This window comes from Struthio camelus, chromosome 1 (assembly GCF_040807025.1).
Source record: "Struthio camelus isolate bStrCam1 chromosome 1, bStrCam1.hap1, whole genome shotgun sequence".
Lineage (NCBI taxonomy): Eukaryota > Metazoa > Chordata > Aves > Struthioniformes > Struthionidae > Struthio > Struthio camelus.
Genome location: NC_090942.1, coordinates 168,345,686 through 168,366,612, shown reverse-complemented (window position 1 = coordinate 168,366,612; position 20,927 = coordinate 168,345,686). Strand labels below are relative to the sequence as shown.

At 36.6% G+C, this 20,927-nt stretch overlaps 1 protein-coding gene across 15 annotated transcripts in view; it reads left to right on the top strand.

Annotated features, from left to right (window-relative positions):
- Window positions 1–20,927, top strand: part of GPC5 (glypican 5) — a 742,566-nt gene that overhangs the window by 20,481 nt on the left and 701,158 nt on the right. For all 15 annotated transcript variants that reach the window (XR_011138140.1, XR_011138137.1, XM_068929087.1 and 12 more), the window contains exon 2: window positions 2,402–2,563. Coding sequence is in view for 13 of the 15 variants with exons in the window: in XM_068929087.1 (XP_068785188.1) it covers window positions 2,402–2,563 (162 nt within the window). In the remaining 2 variants the exon portion in view is untranslated. The remainder of the gene's footprint in view (window positions 1–2,401; window positions 2,564–20,927) is intronic.

Sequence of the window (20,927 nt, the reverse complement as noted above, 5' to 3'; positions counted from 1 at the left end):
TAGGGAATGCTAGGGAATTAAGACTGCTTCAGCCAACACATGGATAATGGGACAAACCTTGCTTGTCAAGTCTTTTTTGCATAGCCTGCACTTTTTGTATGTGTATGAAATCTCTTTATAATAGTGACTGCAGCAGGGCTGCTCGAGGCTTCACTCTGCTTCACGGTCCCTGCTGTTGGCTTTTTTCTTTCTGGTAGGCATATGGGTATGGTGCGGAGGAGGTTATCAGTGCAAATTTAAACAGCAGGTGTGGCAAACTTCTTTGGGACCCAGAAATTATCATGGTTTACTCTGCAGTAGCTGTTTACAGGTGATCCAAAGGTAGCCAGGTTAGACAGGAAGGGTGTTTTTTGCATGCTGAGTGACTGTGAGAAACTGCATGTGTGTAGGCTGTGTTTAAGAACAACTAAACTTCTGCTATTCCAGTTAGGAAATGGTTTGATAATGGGGTAAGGTGGATCTGATTCATCCTGAAAAAAGATATACTTTCTTGGTTTTGAGAGCCTGAATGTCTTCAGTTCACTGTTGTACTGTATTTGACAGGTGGGGAAACAAACAAAATTGTCCTATTTTGAACTGAGACATGCCTGATTACACCTAGCTAGAACTGTAGATATTGAATCTGGTGCATTTTGATATTACAAGTTTTCCCACATGGATAATATCCATCTTTGTTCTTAGAGGGAGCTAAAATAGTTAAGACCATTTTTTGCATATATCTTTTATCCATTATGGTGTTAGTCTCCTCTAGGGAAGGGGGATAAGCTAAACTGTTTGGTTTGATTCTGTAATGTTCAGGGAATGTTTTAGTACATGTAGATGCCTACTTAGTTTTTAATGCAGGTGCTTTAAAGGTGTTGGTTAAAATTTGTTGTTCCACTAATGTACATCCGAAATAAATCTAATGATTTCAGAAGACTTATTACTTGATTCGTTCTGGTGTAAAGGGGGTACGTTTGATATAACGAATTTAAACGCTTTTCCATCCTTCAGGAATACTCTGACTCAGTCCTCTGTAACTTATCTTTTCTTTCTCAGCTTTTTGGAAAATATATTTAAAACACCGAATTTACATAAGATAACTAATGGACTATTCAGACTGCAAAATGTGTAAGGGCTGGCTTTCACTCTACATATCTTCATACTACCTTAGAATGGTTTATTAGAGGATTAGAAAAATGATTTAAAAGGTAGGTAGGAATGTTTAAGCTTGTAGATTTAGTGCTAGGGAAATAAAAGGTAAGAAAGAAGAGATGGGATAAGCTGAAAGTGAGTATAAGAGCTAAGGGCTAGGCAAATGTACTTTTTACCTTCAGAACTTGGTGCTTTTTTTCTTGCTGTCATCATCTTCTATTTTGCCAATTATGAAGAAAGAACCATGTGTATGCACACAGGTACAGAATTTGAATGTTGTCTACAGAACAAATGAAAAAAAAATTCTTACACTATCTGCTAGAAGCTTGCTGACAGTCATCAGTGAAACTGCATATTTGAGAACAGAATTTGGATTGGGTAGTTAAATTTTAGTATTAATGTGATTTGAATTTTGACTTCTTTCTTCTTTATTGGAATATTTATTTCTTCATTTTAGAAAGCATTGCTTAGATATGCTACAAAGAAGATTTTTAAACGCTACATGATAATAAGGGAGAGAAATAAGATATTTTCATGTTTGATTATACTTCAGTTCTAAAAAATGAAATTGAGAGCTGTCATAACAATTGTGAATTGCCCCTCTTGACTTCTGGCATGCCAAAAATTTGAATAGTGTTCATTTCAATGAATATTTCCCAATCTATTAGTGAAGTACTGAACTGGCATGTTATCTGATATGTAGGAGTGTACAGACTTTATAGAATAAAACAGTAAATGGTCATAAAAGAGAGATTAGACTCAAATTTAGGATGTATAAAAGTTAATATGATTATTAACTTTTATTAGTTAATGTTCATTATTACTTATCAGGAGTAAGCTTTCCACTATTGTGTTTGTAATTTAACATTTTGCAGTAGCTAATTCCATTCAGTCCAAGATTTACAGAGACATGAGAGTGCCAGCCATGAACTAGCCCAGCAGTTCAGTATTCTCGAGGATGTAGAATATATATCCAATGTATTTTACCTCCATTAGTTAGCAGTATTCCCAGCTGGAATGAGATTACAGCGTCAGAAGAATTGTATTACATGACACTACTTAACTGTAATAAATTTACTCTTCCCACAGAATTTTTCTTGAAACCCCCCCCCCCCATCTATTTTTTGGGTAACAAGACAAGATGTCTTGAAAGCTTTGGGTAATTCTTTTATGGATATATACCTATGTGAAAAAGAAGAATTCCGCTATGTTATATGTCTTAGTACACTGTGTACTTCTATTTTCCATTGTAATTTTTTTTCTCTAGGGGTTGATCTCCAGGTTTGTTCTTCTAAAAACCCGACATGCTGTACCAAAAAGATGGAAGAAAGGTATCAGACTGCAGCAAAGCAGGATATACAGCAAGTCCTTCAAACATCAAGCGCTGCATTAAAATTTTTAATATCTCGTAATGCAGCTGCTTTTCAAGGTAAATCTTTTACTTTTATTTCCAAACTCGTTCATGCTTTTCTTAATTTTCATCTTTGATCAGTTTGAGCACATAATAAAGTTATCTCTTAATTTTTAGTTCCTCCTGATGCTTTTATGCTTTCAAAGAAAGAGTATTAAATCGTGTTGGTGATTGGCAGCTGCATTGCTTTTGGAATTTGTGGCTTACTGAAAATGTCTTTGAAAAAAACTAAGAAATGGTTTTAATAAGATGCTTTGATAAAACCTGTAAACCACTGACTTGGCTTTCCTCTTAAACGTCTTTAATTTAGATATTAAAGTGCAAATTTAATGCGTGAAGTGCTACAAAAGAGCAATTTTGTTATTCCAGTATTTCTGTCCATATTATTTTGTCTTGTTCTAATAGAAATATTTGGGTGATTCATTTGTGAGCTACATTTTAGGGTCAAGTCTTGCTCTAGTTTTATGGGCTTAAACAGTTTTGAGTTTGGCTTGAATTTCAGTGGTACTAACGCACAACAGGATGCTATCAGGTAAATATTTTTGGAGGCTGTTGGCAGCATAGCCTTTCAGCAATTTCCCTGCGTACTCATGAGTTTCCTCTGAGTTAACAAGGCATAACTTGATGCAGAAATTGGTCAGGATCTGGGAAAATGGTAGAGTGAGAATATGTGGTTGTATGTGAAGGAAAGCGGTATCCAGTTCACACATGCTAAGGGCAAAGTCTTTAGGTCTAGTCATTTGTCCATTAATGTATTTTTACGGCCTTAATGATCACTCTGTTGGGCGGGATAGAATGTTAATTTCCCCTTACAGGCTTAGGACATTGTCCTTCTGATAGCTCTCTTGTTTTTAAACTGTGAAGGTGAAATGATTAATTGTGAACAACTGTCTAGGGTCATAAAATGGGTAGCAAAGTTGACTCTGAGGTCCTAAACCTCTATGAATCTTCTTTTGAAATTTAGGCTTTGTATTATGCTAAAAACAAGTTTCTCTCTACCTGCTTGGAGATCAGTGTAGCCTGCCTAACATAGCTCTGAATGGGTGTCCTGATCAGGAGATCATTGGTAAAATGTGCAAAGAGAGCTCTCTCTCCCTCTTTTCTGCCTCTCTTCCTTCCAATTTTTGTATATTAGCTCTCTCTTTTGCACCGTGGTGGTCTAGTATGCTATATTACTTTCCTGACCTGGAGCTGTATACTCTGTAGAGCTCAGGAACCAGCTGTATTTGCCTTAAGGGAGGGCTGAATTCTCTCCCCTGGGATTTTATTGCCTCTTCCTTCTCTCCACCCACAGAAAAGAGAAAGAAAAGGGGAGGAAAAGAAATCCCTCGGGTATACTTGACGAATCCCCAGAATTTTCAGTCTTCACAAGAACTGGGCTTAAGTTACGGTTAAGTGAAACCAGGACCTCAAACTAGGCTTTTCTGTGCTTTTATCACCTGAGGGGCTCAATGTGTTGGTTATTTTCAGAGTGTGTGATTAATGTATACCTACCCTTCTAGGTGGGTAGTTTATGAAGGACAGTGATATGCATGACTTCAAGGAGAAACGCTTGAGTGCCTCCCTTATGTACTATCTTAGCAGCTGTTCAGGATGTAGATGAGCTGGATTTCAGGCCCTTCTTAGCTTAGAAAACTTCAGACTGTATCTCCTACCAGTCCAGGAGGATGCCATGATCACTGAGGTATTGGTTAACTTGGGCAAATGCACTCTTCACTCTCCCAGTGAAGCCGTTTTACAGTGAAGAAGCATTGACGCAAAGAAGGGACCCTGACTCTATAGCCTCGTGATTATACATCTTCCCAACAGAGGAATGGTTCAAGGACTGCCTAAGGATTACATTTTTTAGTATTTTCAATGCAACATACAGTCCTTGGTGCAGGAACCTAAGCCCTCCTTCCCAGATATGTAGCCTAAGCAGTAATTGCAGATCCCACAGGCTTGCTCTCATCATTTCCCTCTAAACAAATATTTTTCAAAGCATGTACTTTTAAAGTATATGTGCTATATAGTTGACATACTTTTATTGTATGTGTTTTAGCACTTGTACCTTGAATTTCCTTTTGTCTAAGGAAGGATATCTGACAAAGAATAATCTGTGGCTTCGGGTATTATTTAAAATTAGATTTAAAAGACTACTTGATTAGATTTAAAACCTTACTTGACCTTGAAGTAGTAATTTTTGGAAAACATGTTGTTGAGCATACCATTCATTTCTGCAGAATTAAGACCGTTGCTGACTAATATTCAAGCCAAGTCATTTCAGGTTCAGAAACCATGAAAAGATGTTGCTGATGTTTGTTTGGGTTTTGAAGTCTAGGAACACAGTAAGACATTACATTCCTGACTCGACAAGGCCCTGAGCAACCTGGTCTGAATTCAGTTTTGACTCTGCTTTGAGCAGGAGTTTGCTCTAGAGGCCTCCTAAGCTCCTTTCTAACCTGAATTACTTTATGACTGTATGATTATCTTAGCATTCACCAGTTAAAGACCAAATCTTTTGGCATTCCCCTTTTACCTTGATGAAGCTGGGCTGCACAGCCAGGGGTGCAATTGCCTCAAAGTGAAAACTTAACACAGCTCTCCTGTCTCTCTTGGCAACTGTTCAAGTTTCTCAGCAGTGAGAAACACTCACACTCAAAAAGTGTGAAGGGGATTGACAGGGTGGGTGGAGAGGGTAGCAAGTGTCATGGACTCCCCACTGCCACTGGACTGCCACTGTTGTCACCTCTTTATTTTTGAAGTCTATTGCTGTTGTATGCCTTAGCCTGAAAGAGGAACTGGTGGACTGGATCCAAACGGAACAAACAGCTAATGTTTCCCCTCAGTTCCTTATAGCAGAGAGAAATGGGCAGTTAACGTTAGTCATCTGTGTCTCCCTCTGGAGATCTTCAGAGCTACATTTTCCTCCTTTATTAAAATGAGGCTAGCACTAGAAATCCTAAGTACTTTAAGATGACTGCATTCGTTCATGAGATGAAGCATCTCTCTCTCTTTTTCTCTATCTGAATGTGTATGTGTGTGTGTGTATGTGTGTACTTATAAATGTATATATATTTACGTCACCTGTGTCAGACGTGTGTCCGGGCTGGAATACTTCATGAAGTCATGCTCATTTTAAATTAGAGTCTTTGTAGCAACTGTTGCATATTCATTATAAAAACTGCCCCTACTTAATAATTTTATGATTTTAAAAGTTCGTGCAAATTAGTCACACTGCGTACTCTACAAACTGAAAAGCTCTTCCTTTAAAGAGCAATTTGTCATGGACAGCAGTCATGCAGAATTACTTAAGGCTGTGTGAGAACTGGCCACTCAAATAAAGAAAAAGCACCCAAAGAAAAGTCGCATGACTTTTCTGCTACAGTTTTGCCCAGTCCTTCCATATAACGATGGTAATGACAGCTCTTGCTTTTTTAGACAATGTAAATCCATAGTTCTATTACAGGCAAGTGGAATATTTGTTAGGAAGTTGTGGTTGTCCACTTAAATATTTTTCAAACCATTTCAGATAGAACATCTAAATTGCTTTGGTTTAATGTTTGATCTAAAGAATGGCTATTCTAATACTAAAACATCTCTTTACATTGTACTTCAAAATGAGCTCCTTTTCCAACTTCTGGTATTTAAAAAAAACCCCCATGTTTTAAAATCTGAGCACGAATTCCCCATCATGATCTTCCATCCCACCTCCAATATGTATTTCAGTAATAGACATTGTTTCTAGCCTTATATGGTGCTTTTGTTATAAGTCTGTGTTTCTCTCCAAAAGAGGAGGGAAATACTTGTCCACAGTTGAGCTAAAGAGATGGGAAAAGTTCATATTTGGGAGCCTTTCAATGTCTGTTACAATTCTATGGTTCTGTACTGTGGTAACTGTTGCCTAGTAACAGAAATATCTATTGATAATTTTCAGATGTTCCAAAAAAATTGGAATCTTTTAGAACATGTCAAGTTAAATAGTACAAATTGCAACACTTCTGTACTGCTTCCTATCAAGCATTGTTACAATGTTTTCCTTACCTTTTAGGGCATAGCAGAGTGTGTACTTGCTTTTTCACTGTGAATCTTGATTCAATGCCTTTGAGGAGTGGTGAGGGAACAGAAGGCTAAGAGGTAGTGAAGTTAAATAAGAATAAAATAACATATACCAACCTAGATATTAGTCTGGTGAGTGGGAGATACAGTATGAGGCGCAAGAAATGCTTCTTCCCTTGCAGAAGGTGGCTAGAACTTAAGCTATGTGATAATGATGTTTCAAGTTATTTTGGTAGGATGGCATTCATGCACATCTCTGAATTTTTAGGCTTTTCTAATGTTAATAATAAATGAGAAAAGTTCTGTGGATGCTATACAGGGATTGACATAGCATCTCCATTCTAGTGGAAACCATAAGTACAAGTAATTGCTTTTTCTAACATTTATTTTATACGCTCTAGGCTTACATTTGTATGCACTGCTTTTGCACAATTCTTAAATGTTAGAAAAGGTTCGTGTCTATCCCTCCAAAAAGGGAGGACCAAGAGTCACTGGGGGTCTATCCATGTCTATGCCTCCAGAAAAAAAAGAGGACCGAGAGTCACCAAGGGTCAGTTGACATGGACTGGCTTGTGTCTGTCCTGTTAAGAAGTAGCTGCTGCAGGACAGATGGGTTGCAGCCACACTGTAGATTGTGTTGCAGCACTTGACCAAAGATTTCCTTTTGCATGATCTCCTGGTTTCCTCTGAGACAAGTTTTGTGCAGGCAGGTTTTTTTTCCTTTTGTATTTTTCCATTCAAAGTGTCTATAGTAATGTGAAGCCAAAATGGTACAAAACGAGGGCTTGTGTGGCACACCTGTGAATGTATAAGAGGGAGTATAGACCCATCATAGCTAGGCCTGCTGAGATTGTGTAGGATGGAGGGATTCAAAACTGGAATTGTCGATGCTGTCTTTTGGGGGAAGATCCTGGAACAAACTGTCTTCCCCCAAATATCTGGGCTTTACTAAGGCTGGATGTGACATGGATGTAGCCCCGGCAGGGGAAGACTGTTAGCAAACAGTCACCATTTACAGGGTTGCATATATATTTTGCATTAAAGAGTTATTGGATAAACAGTGCTGCAGTTTGGGGCCTAAGAGTGATTTCAGCCATCACTCTCTTAGAAGTTTCTTATTGGCTGGTCTCATTATTGCCTACCATTAACATGAACGCTTTTGAGAGACCTACTTTCATTTCTTGTAAAGGAAACAGAAATGTTGAACATAGATTTGTGAATTAGATTTCAGGGATCAGGTACCTAACACTAAAGTGGATCCAGTCTGAAACTTTCAGTTATTTTATTAGGAACAACCTTTCTGTTGCTATAAAGGTCAAAGTGCTGATTTATTAATGCTTTCTTCTAATATAACTTGTGTGTGATTTTCTTTATGAGCTCTTCACTTTTAGAAGTTGCAATAGCAAGTCGTTCAGAAATAGTAGTTTCAGAAGAATAGAAGTTTCAGTAGAATAGAAGTTAATTTACAAAAAGGTCACCAGTGACCCATGACAAAAAAATTGTTTACTCTGAGAGCAAAACAAAGATTTTGGAAAAGGTTGACTGTCCTGTGTCAGGCCAAATATGTTTTGCAGAATAGAATAAATTGTGAGAACTAAAATGGAATTTACAGGACAGTTTTGTCAAGGAAATCGTCAACTTGAGGCTTCAAAAAGAAAGGTAACCTCTTTTTTTTTTTTTTTCCAGTAAGCCCCTTAAAAAGAGTATTAGACAATTAACAAACAGTAGTGATGTAATTTCATTATTAGACCAAATAATGAGTAGATGTATTTGTGTACTTAATTCAAAAAATATATGGCCTAGCCATTGTAAAAGCAAAACAAAAAATAAAAAAAATCACTTAATTCATGCGAAAATACTTACTTCAAGACTTAACAGTTCTAGTATTTAAAAGATTTGAACGTGGAATTTAAATTTTAGCACTGAGGTAGTTCTTAAGGAAGTTAAGAGCCTTTTTATTGTTGTGAGGAAAATGCATTTTAATTGCATAATGATAAGGTTTTAAAAAGAGTTCTTTGCATATGAGCACTTGGTTTGAAGTACTGATTTAAGAAATACTAGTTTCCAGGTGCTAGTAAACTGCAGTGAGTATCGTTGAGTCCTCTAAGACCGATTTCTAAATTACTGTAGGATGACTTTCTGCTGTTTTTGACAGCAGGGGAAGGTAGTAAGAGATTTAAATTCCTTATATTGCAAGCTTTCTTTAATGAGGTGAGGAAAATATCCTGTCCCCCAGATGATACTTACAGTTGAGTTCACTAGGGCTTGATGCTAAACAGTATTATAAATGGGGAACAGAAACTTACTTAAAGTTTCCATACTTGATGGTATATCACAGATAACACAAAGTCTCATATAATAAAATGCTTTATTGCATAACACCAATGCACACCTAGTAACATTTGAAATAAAGAAGCAGAAGAAGTGACAAATAAAGATGACAGGAAAGAACTTATGCCCAGGAAAAGGGCTTCCTCTTGACACCCGCCGTAGCACGTCAGGGACCTACAGCGTTTGTATAGTCACAGTACAGTGCGAGTTTATGTGTAGAACAAAAAATCCCACAGGTTTGTAACAACTTGGAAGAAAACTGAACAGGCATCTAGGAAGCTGGTGATCCAGAGTAGGATGGAGGTCCATGCAACAGTATAGTAGATCTTGAGTCACGTCACTGTTTTTTTCACACAGATAGTACATAACTCTTTTAAAATTGTAGTAGATGATATAAAACAAGATAGCAGCTTGTCTGGTTTGAATGGGAAATTTAGAGATTGTAAGAATTATGTTGGACAGTCTGAAAGCAAATGGAGTTTGGTTTGTGCTGCTGTATTTGCCAATTCCACTATTGTAAAATCGATTTAAAAATTGGAACTCTAGATGACTTACGAACGTGGCAGCCTGACACCAAGTCAGCGGACTTGACAAGTATGCCTGTGTAAAAAAGTAGTAATGAATTGTATTCTTCAATGCAGCATTTCCTGACACTTTTACCATTATGTAGGAAAACTCTAATGCTTTTGTGATGTAAGTTCTGGAATTTATTGAATCATAATATCCAAATGCAACTTCATGATTTGCTGTGAAGTTATTACTACACAGTAGATCAATATCCACTTTAATCTAGACCAGAACTGATTAAGCAAAGTCAAACTGTTATATAATATTGTTTGAGGTCACAGTACCATTACTACGTTTAAATTTGAAAATATTATAATCAGTAGCTAAAATAAATTATGTGAACTAGAAAATGTGTTGAAATCTTCTGAGCTGCTTTCTCTAGTGGCATGCTGAGCCATAACAACTAATGGAATATTTGTTCATCCTTGTAAAAGTAAATCTGCTCTGGCAGTGATTCAATTGTTTTCCATTTGTGAAACTTTCTGAAGAACGATTTGAAGATCAAAAAACTCTTTTCAGCAGGAGCTGCTGTATCTTACTTCTGGTTTGAAATGATACATCGCCCTCTAGATAATTCTCAATGCAGAGAACTCCTTTGAAGTTCCGACATTTTTCTCTCTCTCTGCTCTGTAATCCTTTGTATTTAAGATATTATATAAATAAGCTAAAATCTAAGTACATGGGAACCCCATATTTGTTAATTAAGTGAAAGTGAATGATTCCATTAAGAGTTGTAACAGTGGAAAGGCTGAGAGACCAGACTGTCACTCAGTTATTGTATGGAGGGGTGAGGGTCTCAGAAATGTCTTTGGATCACCAGAGCAATGCTAACAGCAATGCTACTTATTCTCTATTACTGTGCAGAGACCTTCCCCACAGTTGCAATTATGTTCCCATATGGGCTCAGGAAGTAGGGAATTTTAATAATGCAGTAAACTGATTATACCCTCTGGTTGATCTAAGCAGCACGGCTGTTACAGAAATCTTATTAACTTCAGAAATACTCTATTCAGATCTGGAGTCTTTATAGTGCAAAAGCAGCATAAGCAGCAATGCTAGTGTAACTTAGAACTGGACTCAGTATGTCTCTGTAGACATAAAAGACAACATAAAGGGACTGTTATAAGTGCAGAAATCTAGAGATTTAGATGAATACTTAAAAATTTGTTATTTATCCTCAGTTTTATTTCTGCATTGCAAACAAGTCTTTTATCATTCTAGAGGGGTTTACTTCCATTGTATCTCATTCTTATCTTTTGGATACTTATTTACATAGGTGTATGCCATGCTACAGGCATTTCTGGAGTGTATATGTAAACAGGGACTAATGGACTTTCTTAATAGCAATTTTCACCGTGTCATTCTTTTACTAAATTGTGCATTTTTCAGTGTGTAATCACACTTGCTGATTCTTACATCTAAAGTTATAGTTACTTACAGTCACTTAATTATTTAGCCTAGTTGCAGTAATACCTGAGTTAAAATTAAGCTGATGCTGGTACTTATGTTATCCTGTCATGGTGAAGTCTCTGCCTCAAATACTGGGTAAATTCTAAGATGTTGTCCTAACTTTATTCTTGTCCATACCAAGCTAACTACTGTTTTGGTTTAAGTCCACGTAACACAGAGATCTGTGTAGATATATGCTAATTTAGAGTTTTTATACTTTACATAGTGTTCATACATTAGAAAAAAACTCTGTAAGTACAAATTTAAAGTGTTATTCCCTTCTGAGTGGTGGCTATATGAAGTTTGTATTCTCACAAAATTGTGATTGTTTGCTTTCTGCTTATTCTGAAAATTTGACGAAGCTGATTTGATGGTAAAATGAAGGAGAGTTTGAAGGAAGACCGAACTCCAGCAGAAGGTGGCATGAAGTTGGTAGTTTAGAAAGAAGTGTTTAGTGTTTCAGAGACAGTTGGTAGTTTAGAAACAGATGTTTAGTGTTTCAGAAGGCTATTTTCTGTAGTCTTCTAGATTTGCAATATAGTAAATCAGAAGTGGAAAAATTAAGTTTCTATTTAGTATTTTTATTGTTTCTGTTAAGAAACTGCAAATGAAAAAGTAGCATTAAATCAAGTTTTGTGGAAGACAATTCAAAATAATCTTGGCAAGTTGGAGACAAGGTCTGAAACACCTAGTATTAGTTCAGTAGGAACAAATGCAAGGCACTGCGCTTAACTGGGAAAAATACAGCGTAGGGAATAATTTGCTATGGATTTGTTTTGTAGGAAAAGATCTGGGAGTAATGATGGCTCGAAAGCTGACAAAAGTCAGCAATTTCATATTGTTGCGAGAAAGGCAACTATCATCTTAGGATCCTTAAAAAGAAAGAGATAGCAGACAGGATTTGTGAACTAAAATTTCTCTGGCACTGGAAAAATTTCAGCTGGAGTACTGTGTTCATTTTTGGGTAGTTTACGTAAAGAAAGACGTGGACTAATTGGAAAAAAGAGAGCAAAAATATGTTCTGAGATCTAGAAATATAACCTACAAGATGGACAGTTCTGATTCCTGTACAAAGAGAAACCTGGGGAAGAATTATGCTATGCCTTCAAAACTGCAAGAAAGGAATTATCTGTACTCTGTCATGTAGTAGATAAAAAGCAATGGTTTCATACTGGGGTCTCATACTGTAGCAAAGGAAGTTTAAGTTTAATATGAGGAAATATTTTCCAATGACCAAAAAAAAAAAAAATCTTTTGATTAAACTATTTGAGGGGGTTCCATATTTGAAGGTCTTAGAAACAAGCTGAACAAGACAACATATGTCAAGAATTATGCTGTGATCCTGCTTTGGGGCAGGAGGATGGTCTAGACTGTTTGATAAGCTTCTCAGCCTTACAATAGATGTTAAAAGATGATTTACAGAGAAAGCTGAAAGGAATTGAATGTTTTAACTAGCTTTAAGCTTAGCAATGGTGCTATGATCTAACAAAAAGAGTTCATTAATTTCTCCCCAAGATGGTAACACTGTTCTCTGCCATAACATAATCGGATGGACTGCCTCAAATATGAAGATGTTTGCCTAATTAAAATTAAAATTTAGAATACTAAAATTTTGAGTAATAACATTTAAATTTAGAACTCTATATTTCAGTTTTAAAAGAACATGAATTTGTTCCAAAATTTACACACACAAATAATTTCATTATTTATTGTAGGGGAACTCTTGCATATAGAACACAGACCAAGAGCTACTAAGCCTATACACTGTCACTTGAATATATGATTAATAATTATACTGTTATGAATTTCATACTCCACACAGAAAATTCAAGGAATTTTGCAGTTTCTGTAATATAGGCAGTCGTATTTTTATCCTCAGTTTTTCCAAATTGTATTTCAGTGAACCTGACATACTGCTTAGGACAAATGGAATCATGTACTGCATTTTCCAAGGCTTTGTGAGAGTTAAAAGCAGTTTTCTTCTCAATAAAACTAAACTAAAACTGGCTGATTTTGTTGGAATTTGTAGTGAAAAATACTTTTATATCTAAGGCTGGTAAATTCAATGATATTTTAAGTGACATCTCTAATTAGAAAGCTATTTTGTCAAAACAGAAAAATGAGAACAGGAAAAAAGAAAAGTAAGGGAGGGTAGAACTGCATCAAATTGGAATTCATCAAATAAACATTAAAATACTTAATTGCCAATTTTCATGAAGTAATTATTACTTTATCCTGTAACTGACTGCATTTGTACTTCAAAAATTAGATCATGACTAATAAAGAATTCAACTTGGAAATGTGCAAAAAGAACTGAACAGCAAGCATAAACTTGAGCGGAGAGTTTTGCTGCTGTGGAAAAAAGATTGGATCAAAAAAACCATCAGCGTTACTGCTAGATACCATAGGACATGTCAGATGGCACTAGACACCTATGGCTGGTCAACTGAACTCAGCTCTGTGTCACCCTGGACTATAATGCAAGCTTAGAGACTTAGTTACATATCAGATATTTAGATATGTCCACTGAGATGTCTGGAGCTGCACCTCAGTTTTTATATTCCTTACACACACCAAGTTAAGAGCCCACAGAGCTTCTCGACTTTTTGAGACTCTGTCCATTGTAGCTCAAGGACATGACTGGAATCTGAGAACACAAGCAGGTTATTGAGGAATAAGCTAATATTTAGGTTTACAACCTGTCAACTACTTTGAAGTGATTACTTTTATCCTGAAGTAAATGAGAGGTGGCTTACTGCTCATAGGGTGAACTAAATCTCTTTTTCCAGAGAGGTAAAAATGTGCACTGAGACTGAACACATGGAATATAAAATCTATTGTTCACCCCTTTGCTTATAACGTGGTAACTTGCTTATATGCAAAGTAGGAAGTGATCATCTATGTTTACTTGTCGTCTTCTTCTGGAATGAAGCAGAAAGGCATGTCCATCCCATGTAATGAAGGGGGTGGCATAGAGATTTTAACAGTGGTAATGAAGCAAGCCCTTACTAATATTAGACAGTTCTTCATCAGCAAGGCTAGGTAACTTTACTTCCAGTCTTAAAGGATCTATTGATACAAGTAGCATCAGTTTTTAACAGATCTACAACCGCCAGTTTGAATTAAGGGCTTGAACTCGGTCTGCACTGACTACCATGGTGCCATAATAGAACTCTGCTGCCTTTGAAGGTCCGAAAGAGGATATTTTATATTTACTCTGTAAGTGCATTTAAATTGCACATGCATAGCATGTCATGGGACAGAATGGTACGGATTTACTCTACATGAGCTGCATAGCTGTTCAGCACGTGTACTGTAACCACTTTGTGGGATTTTTGGAAATAATGTCTGAAAATGCAGCAGATTACTGACGATAACAGGTTATTTTCTAGGTTATCATTATACAGAGCAGAACAGCTGCAACAGGAAAATCTTAAGAGCTGTCTGCTGAAGAAATCTTTTTCTGTGGTGAATGACTCTCAGACTTTCCTGTTGCAGCTGTTCTGTTCTGTATAACTGGTTAATATTCATTGGGACAGAAGCAAAGGGAAAAATTAACTCTATAGTTCAGTGGTTATGGTACTCGTCTGCGACCCAGGAAGGTTACATCTCCCTGCTCCAGTGAATGTTTTTAATTATTCATACAATCTATGAATATAGGCTGTACTGGCATAGGTTATCCAGGCCTGGCAGATGAAACTAAGAGTTTTTCAAGGCTTGTGTGAACTCTGGGCTGAATGTACTTCTGTCCAGATCTCATAAATTTTGTTGAGCTTTTCACTGGATCCTGCACCATCTCCAGGACTTTGGAAAGAAGGAATTATGCTGTAAGTGGGAGCCAGTGAACTAACTTCTCTTAAGGAATGAAGAGAGATACACTTAAATTGCAGATGGTCGTTCTGTGATAATTGTGCCTGGCTGCTTTGTTTGAATGAGATAAAATTACACCAAGTATAACACAGATGTTCTGCAAGATCATGTTTACTAGGTGTCTGAAGAAACTTCATTCAAATCAAATTAATTTGTTATTTTAATACTGGAATATAGTGTGTCTTTGTTCTTCATTTATTTAAAATGTGGTGTATGTATATAGATGTATTTAATTGTTGTTAGATATCTAAAAAATAATTAAATGTTGGAAATATTCCACGTTCTTTACATTGCACTTACAAGATGTGCAGTCTCTGTGATTTCTAAAATAGGAAAATATCTTGTCATAGTTTTCAAGGTTTGTGTATGTACAGAGAGGAACCGGAAGTTTTAAGTTATAGCATGTCTTTGCATTGTGCTCCCGTTATACTGAGGTAATTTTAAACTTACGTAGTTTTCTTGCTTTTGCTTTGCTTGCATTATTTTAAACAAAGTGCTGGCAAGCATAAGATATCTGATTATCACCAATGAGTATTAGTTTTCTTACTCCTGATATGTCATTAAAAGTAGCAAGCAAGAGTTCTGTAAGTAAGGTAAGGGCCTAGTTGGACCATATTAAAATTCCCTTTACATTTTAATTTGCTTTCTGCTGTGTGGCTGTGTTAGACTGAAGCTATTACCTGGCTCAATGGTCCCCACAGACCATTTCCCTTTCTCATTCTCATTTTATTGTAAATGATTGTCAATGTGGTAGAGAAGACTGCAAATGCAATTTTGATCAGTCCCATGAGGGACTTGATTCTTCATGACTTATTCTTGTTATTTTAAAAATATACTGAAATGGCAGTCCAATTTAAGTGTTTCCTTTAGAGTAAAGGATTAAGATCTGTAATTTCTTTCATTTAAAGGCTTTTCCTTTACTGCGCTATTAGGTAGAGGCTAATATTGAAGGAAATTTTCCAGTGATTACCCCTTTGGGAAAGATTTAGTTCTTTGTTTAATATTTCCATTTTATATTTAATAGTGCACTAAGCTGGCTTTTTTCCTTCTTTTACACTTAGTGATCATGAGCCTGCTGTTTTCTTTCAAAGATAATGTTTTCTTGGGTATTTATTATAATTTAAATTTAAGGTTTAAATACAGCCTTTCCTTCACTCACTGCACTTAATCCTTACTGTGAGGTAGATTAATGACCCCTTTGGTTTAAATGGCTTTAATTTTCTTTCCTCTCATTTGTTTGCTTTGTCATGCAAACTTTCAGTGATTTTTAAATGACGGTTCAAAAACTTCAAGGCAAACTTCCAATGGATGGTACTGTTTCATCCAGGCTTATTTTTTGTATTCTGCTCCTGAGTTGCCAAAAGTATGAACAAATAGAAATAATACAATTTCCTCTCCTCTGTGGAGCATGTTTTTTGCACATAACACCAGCCCTCTTTATGCTATATTATTGTGAGATGAAATGGCCAAAAATGTTCGAGATGAAATAAAGTTACAAGGGGAACGTGATAGGAAGTAACTATATCAGCACAAAAAATGTGAGTCATATCACACAGCATGAGCCTCCCAGAGACAAAGATGTCAACAAAAAATCGTTGAGATGAGAGTCAGGCCTTGATTCAGTTGCATTAGCAGGTATCCAGTGTTATTTTAGATTTTCTAGGGCCTCCTGTCTGTCCTCCTGACCTACCTCTCCGGAAAGGTGCTGGCCTCCCGTTTGTTCTCTGTCACATCTGCCAATCTTGTGCGGGACATGCTGCATAACCAAGGGAATAGCAAATGACACCAAATGCCTGTTCAGGGCGGCACATTCAAGCCAAGTATTTCAGACTGTAGATGTCCACATCAGGTGTCTGCATGTGAGCTAGGGTCTTAGCTCCCATAGTAGTCAAAGGAGGTAAGATGAAACGTATCTGTTTTAAAGGGAGTTAAATAGCTCTGCAGTGGACTTCACTGACTGCAACTGCATTAACTCGATGCTCATTTTAGTTGCCTGAATTTAGGTATCTTAATCTGTATTTTGAAAATTGTTTCATCTCCAGTAGAAAGTTTTTAAATATCGGTGGTAGCTTAAGTTTAGTCAGTAAACAGGCTATCAGAGAAGGGTAGTGTATATTTATATTTTTAGAAGTAACAGACTCAGTTATATTAATGCCTTAGACAATGTCAGTGATACAGAAAAATCATTGGCGCCTGAGTGGAAAGAGGAAAAAAAAGTTGTCATTCAAATTGCTGCTCATCAGAACATCCCGCTTTTGGAATTAGATCCAGAACAGACGAGGTAGAAGGGGGAAAAAACCATGACTTTAAGTTTGTTCTTGCTTCTAACTACATATGTGCTTCCTGAGCTGAAATAGTTGTTTGAAACCAGCTTTCTGCCCTGCAGTTGCTATGGTACCTGATGCAACTGGAACAGGACCACACTGTCATACAGATTTGGGAAGATTCACCCTGGCTGAAGCGCTTTGTTTCTGTTCTCAAAACTCAGCTCATCTCATAAAACCAATTAAGAGCACTTACACTAGTGACATAAATAATTAAAAATATCTATGTCAATTAAAGTTCATTAAAAATATGCAAGCATCAGCCTATGTGAGTGCACTGATTACGGCAATCAGCCAGGGAACAAATTAAGAAAAAACAAACCGGAAATGAATAAACGCTATGAAGCAAAAACTTATGGAATGATGAGAGATGTATGGAATTAGGACATTAGAAAGAGAGGAGAACAGAGAAAGGGGAAAGATAGATGTGGCTGGTTTCATTTTTTTCTTTTCTGTAGAGCTTTACATCCTCAGCTCCCTCATGCTGTGCATGTACAACCATAACAAACAGGCCTTTCTTAAAGAGACTACGACCTAAATTGAATCTAAGTAACAGAAAAGAAGGGAAAAATAGAAGACAGCATTAAGAATTCAGTGCATTGATTTAATGAGCTGGTTGTCATAGAGAATCCAGAAAGTTTCCCTTCCACCTTTCAAATGGTGACATTACTGCTTAACCTAAAGAAAAGAAAATCTAATTGTATTTTAGAGCCTATGAATCCTCCCTTCTCTGAGTTATCTTACTTTAAATCCTAGTGAAGTACATCATCACTGGAAGCTGAAAGGAATAGTGCCCTGACTTGGGCTATTTACATGCAAGTATCCCCTGTAACAGCCAAAAAAGGACAGCTATGGCATCTTCACACTGTGGATGCTGAGGATTCAAAACAACTGATAATTTTTGACTTACCATTTGTATAATACAGTGTGAGAACAGAATTACAAAATTTTCCTGAAAATTGAAATCCAAATTCATAAGACCCAGAACATTCAGTTTGCTGTTCTAGCAAAACAATACTCTGAACAGACCACGCCAAGCCTAATTCAAAGTATAAATAGTTTCTGCAAAAAGCTACAGACTGCTTTCTGTTCCCATGAAGGTGAGAGAAGTTATCCAGAGGAAAAGTACAAAAGTACAAGAAAAGGGAAAGTGGTTAATCTGAATCAAAACTTTACAAATCTTATACACATTCTGGGAAAATGTATGCTTTTGTACAGCACTAGGATTTTCCATTACCTTAAACTTTTGAAGTCCTCCATATCTATTTAATATAGAGATGCAGTGTTAGTGGCGTTCTTTTGCTCTCACTTTGTGCCTACTTTTCACAGGGTAAATACTCAGTTATCTGAAGGACTGAATTAGCATATGAATCCTGTTGACATGTGCTATTAAGTAGATCTACACTGTTAAATGCAGCCAGCTTGAGGTGACTTACATATGCAATATCCAGGCTTGTCCTCCTAGGGTGGACTGGACATATCCATACGCATAGCATTGACCCCTGGATCTCTTCTTGACCATGTGCTGCACCTTTGTTCTGTGACATAATTACTATTTTTGCAGGTTTCTTGTTTGGCTTGAGAATGTCTGAAATAGTGGTTTTAGCTTATCAGAGTAGAGTTTTTATAGCATGATGTGAAATTTGTGTGTTGCATGCCCTTGGATGTGGTATTGGGGCAGATGGTGGCGCCTGAATGGCAAAGGCTGCCGAACTGTGGAGCTAACTTACTTGACAATATAGGCATAGCTATAGTCTAGTTTCCCAGGCAACTTTTGATAAGGTCCCTCAACAAAGGTGTTTGGTAGACAAGATAAAAGAGACAGCCCTTGTATGGGCAAATAATTGTTAAAGAAAAGAACAAATTGATAAAAGAGGACAGGAGGAAATGATTCATTCTCACAGTGGAGGAAGATCACCAGAGGCGTCCTTCAAGCATGTGTGTTGTTCAACATATAACAAAAATAGCCTGGAAAAAAAATAATACTGATGATCATAAGTTATACAGGGTAACATAGACGAAAAATTGCAGAAAGTGTAGACAGGAGTTCCAATGGCAAATTAAATCCGGTGTAGTTGTATACCAAGTTATATACATGGGGAAAAGAAATCCTCACTTCACAGATAAAACAATGGCCTCTGAGCTGACCAGTAATAAAATCTTGTGATTGTGATAGGCAGTTCCATAAATATTTCAACTTAATGCTCAGTAGAAGTTAAAACAAGTTAATAGCCTATTAGGAATTATTAGAAAAGGAACAGATAGCAAAGCAGAGATCTTTGTATGTCATTATGTAAATCCATTTTCTACTTTTTGAATACTCTGCAATAAATTACTGTCAGGCTTTGGAATCGTTGTCCTTGCATTCCTCTAACTTCTAAACAAACAAACCCTCAGCATCATCTACTGGAAAAGTTATGGTTGTGATTTATCCTTTTTGGGGAAGAATGGCAGATTTGATGACTTCTCATAGTTGTTTCAATCTATATTTTGTTCTGAGATTTTATTTTTATAGCTTATCAGTAGCGATAATATTCTGGGTACTGAATAACTCTTTAATAATTGAAGCTCTAACAATAGTCATTGTCTAGGACTTCAGCCAGATTGGACTCAGATTAGAAAAAAGTCATAAATTTCAACAGTCAGGATGATTAACCACTGGAACAGGCTATCTGTGGGGGTGATAGAGTATCATCCCCATCTCAAATTCTTCAGTTCAGGTTTAGATAAATCTTTTGAAGATGTATTGTAATCAAATGCCAGCCTCTTTTTGTAAAGAAGTATTTTGCAGGCCCGAGATGTGTTACAGCAGTCAGATTCTATGATCCTACTCTACCCTTAAAAATGGTGAATGTGACCAGGCTAAGGTGCTCTCAGCACCTTAATGCCTACTCTGGCATTAAATTGTTTCTCTGAAACATGAGTAGATATCACTGTAGTCAAGAAGACTAAATGCAGTCTCCCTCCCCTCCACTCCCTCCCGAAATATTCTTCCTCATGCAGAGAATTAATGGAAGACCGGAGAATTATCTGAGTTCTTCAAGCAATTTTACAACTAAGTGGCATTTAGTGCGGTATATGTATCATGAAATTCTTCTTCTCAAGTATAAATTTCATTTAGAATATTTGTAGTTGCTTTGGATTCTCTTGGCATGCAATCTCTTTTACATTCTTTATAAATTCTCTTTATGCAATTATTTGGGGCTTTAAGACCCACGCATTTTTGTGACCTTAGTGAATGAATTGTCTCTCTGCATTGCTAATCTTACAGGTATCAAGCCATGTTACATATTTCACTCCTGAAGCCACTCTCACTAATTTCTTGCAGCCTCACAGAGCTGCACACCACTGCTATTTTTATGTTGTGCGTTTTTATATAATTATTCAGTAAGGCTTTTTTTTTTTTTTTAAAGAGATAATGGCTTTGCATACCCATAAAGTTCCTACATTTCTTTTCATTCTCCACTAAGGTTCGTATTTCCTAATTGAATTTGGCTCTGGCTTCTGAGAAAGTAGTATTTAGAGCTTGAGAGCCATCAATGGAACTTCAAACCAGCAAGCTTTATAAGAAAACTGGAGTTAAAAGGTTTTGACCAAAATTTTATTTATTGGCCCCAAATGCAGGAAGGTTGCCTATGACAACTGCTTTGGTTCTTACCAAGCTAAGGTACTTTGAACGTCTTGAAATCTTACAACACTGCTATTTCACCATAGAGATTTTTTTTTCTCCTGGGTCCTCTTCAGGCTATCAGTTAAAATCCTTGGCATAATGCAAGAAAAGAATAAACTTGGAAGCAAGTATG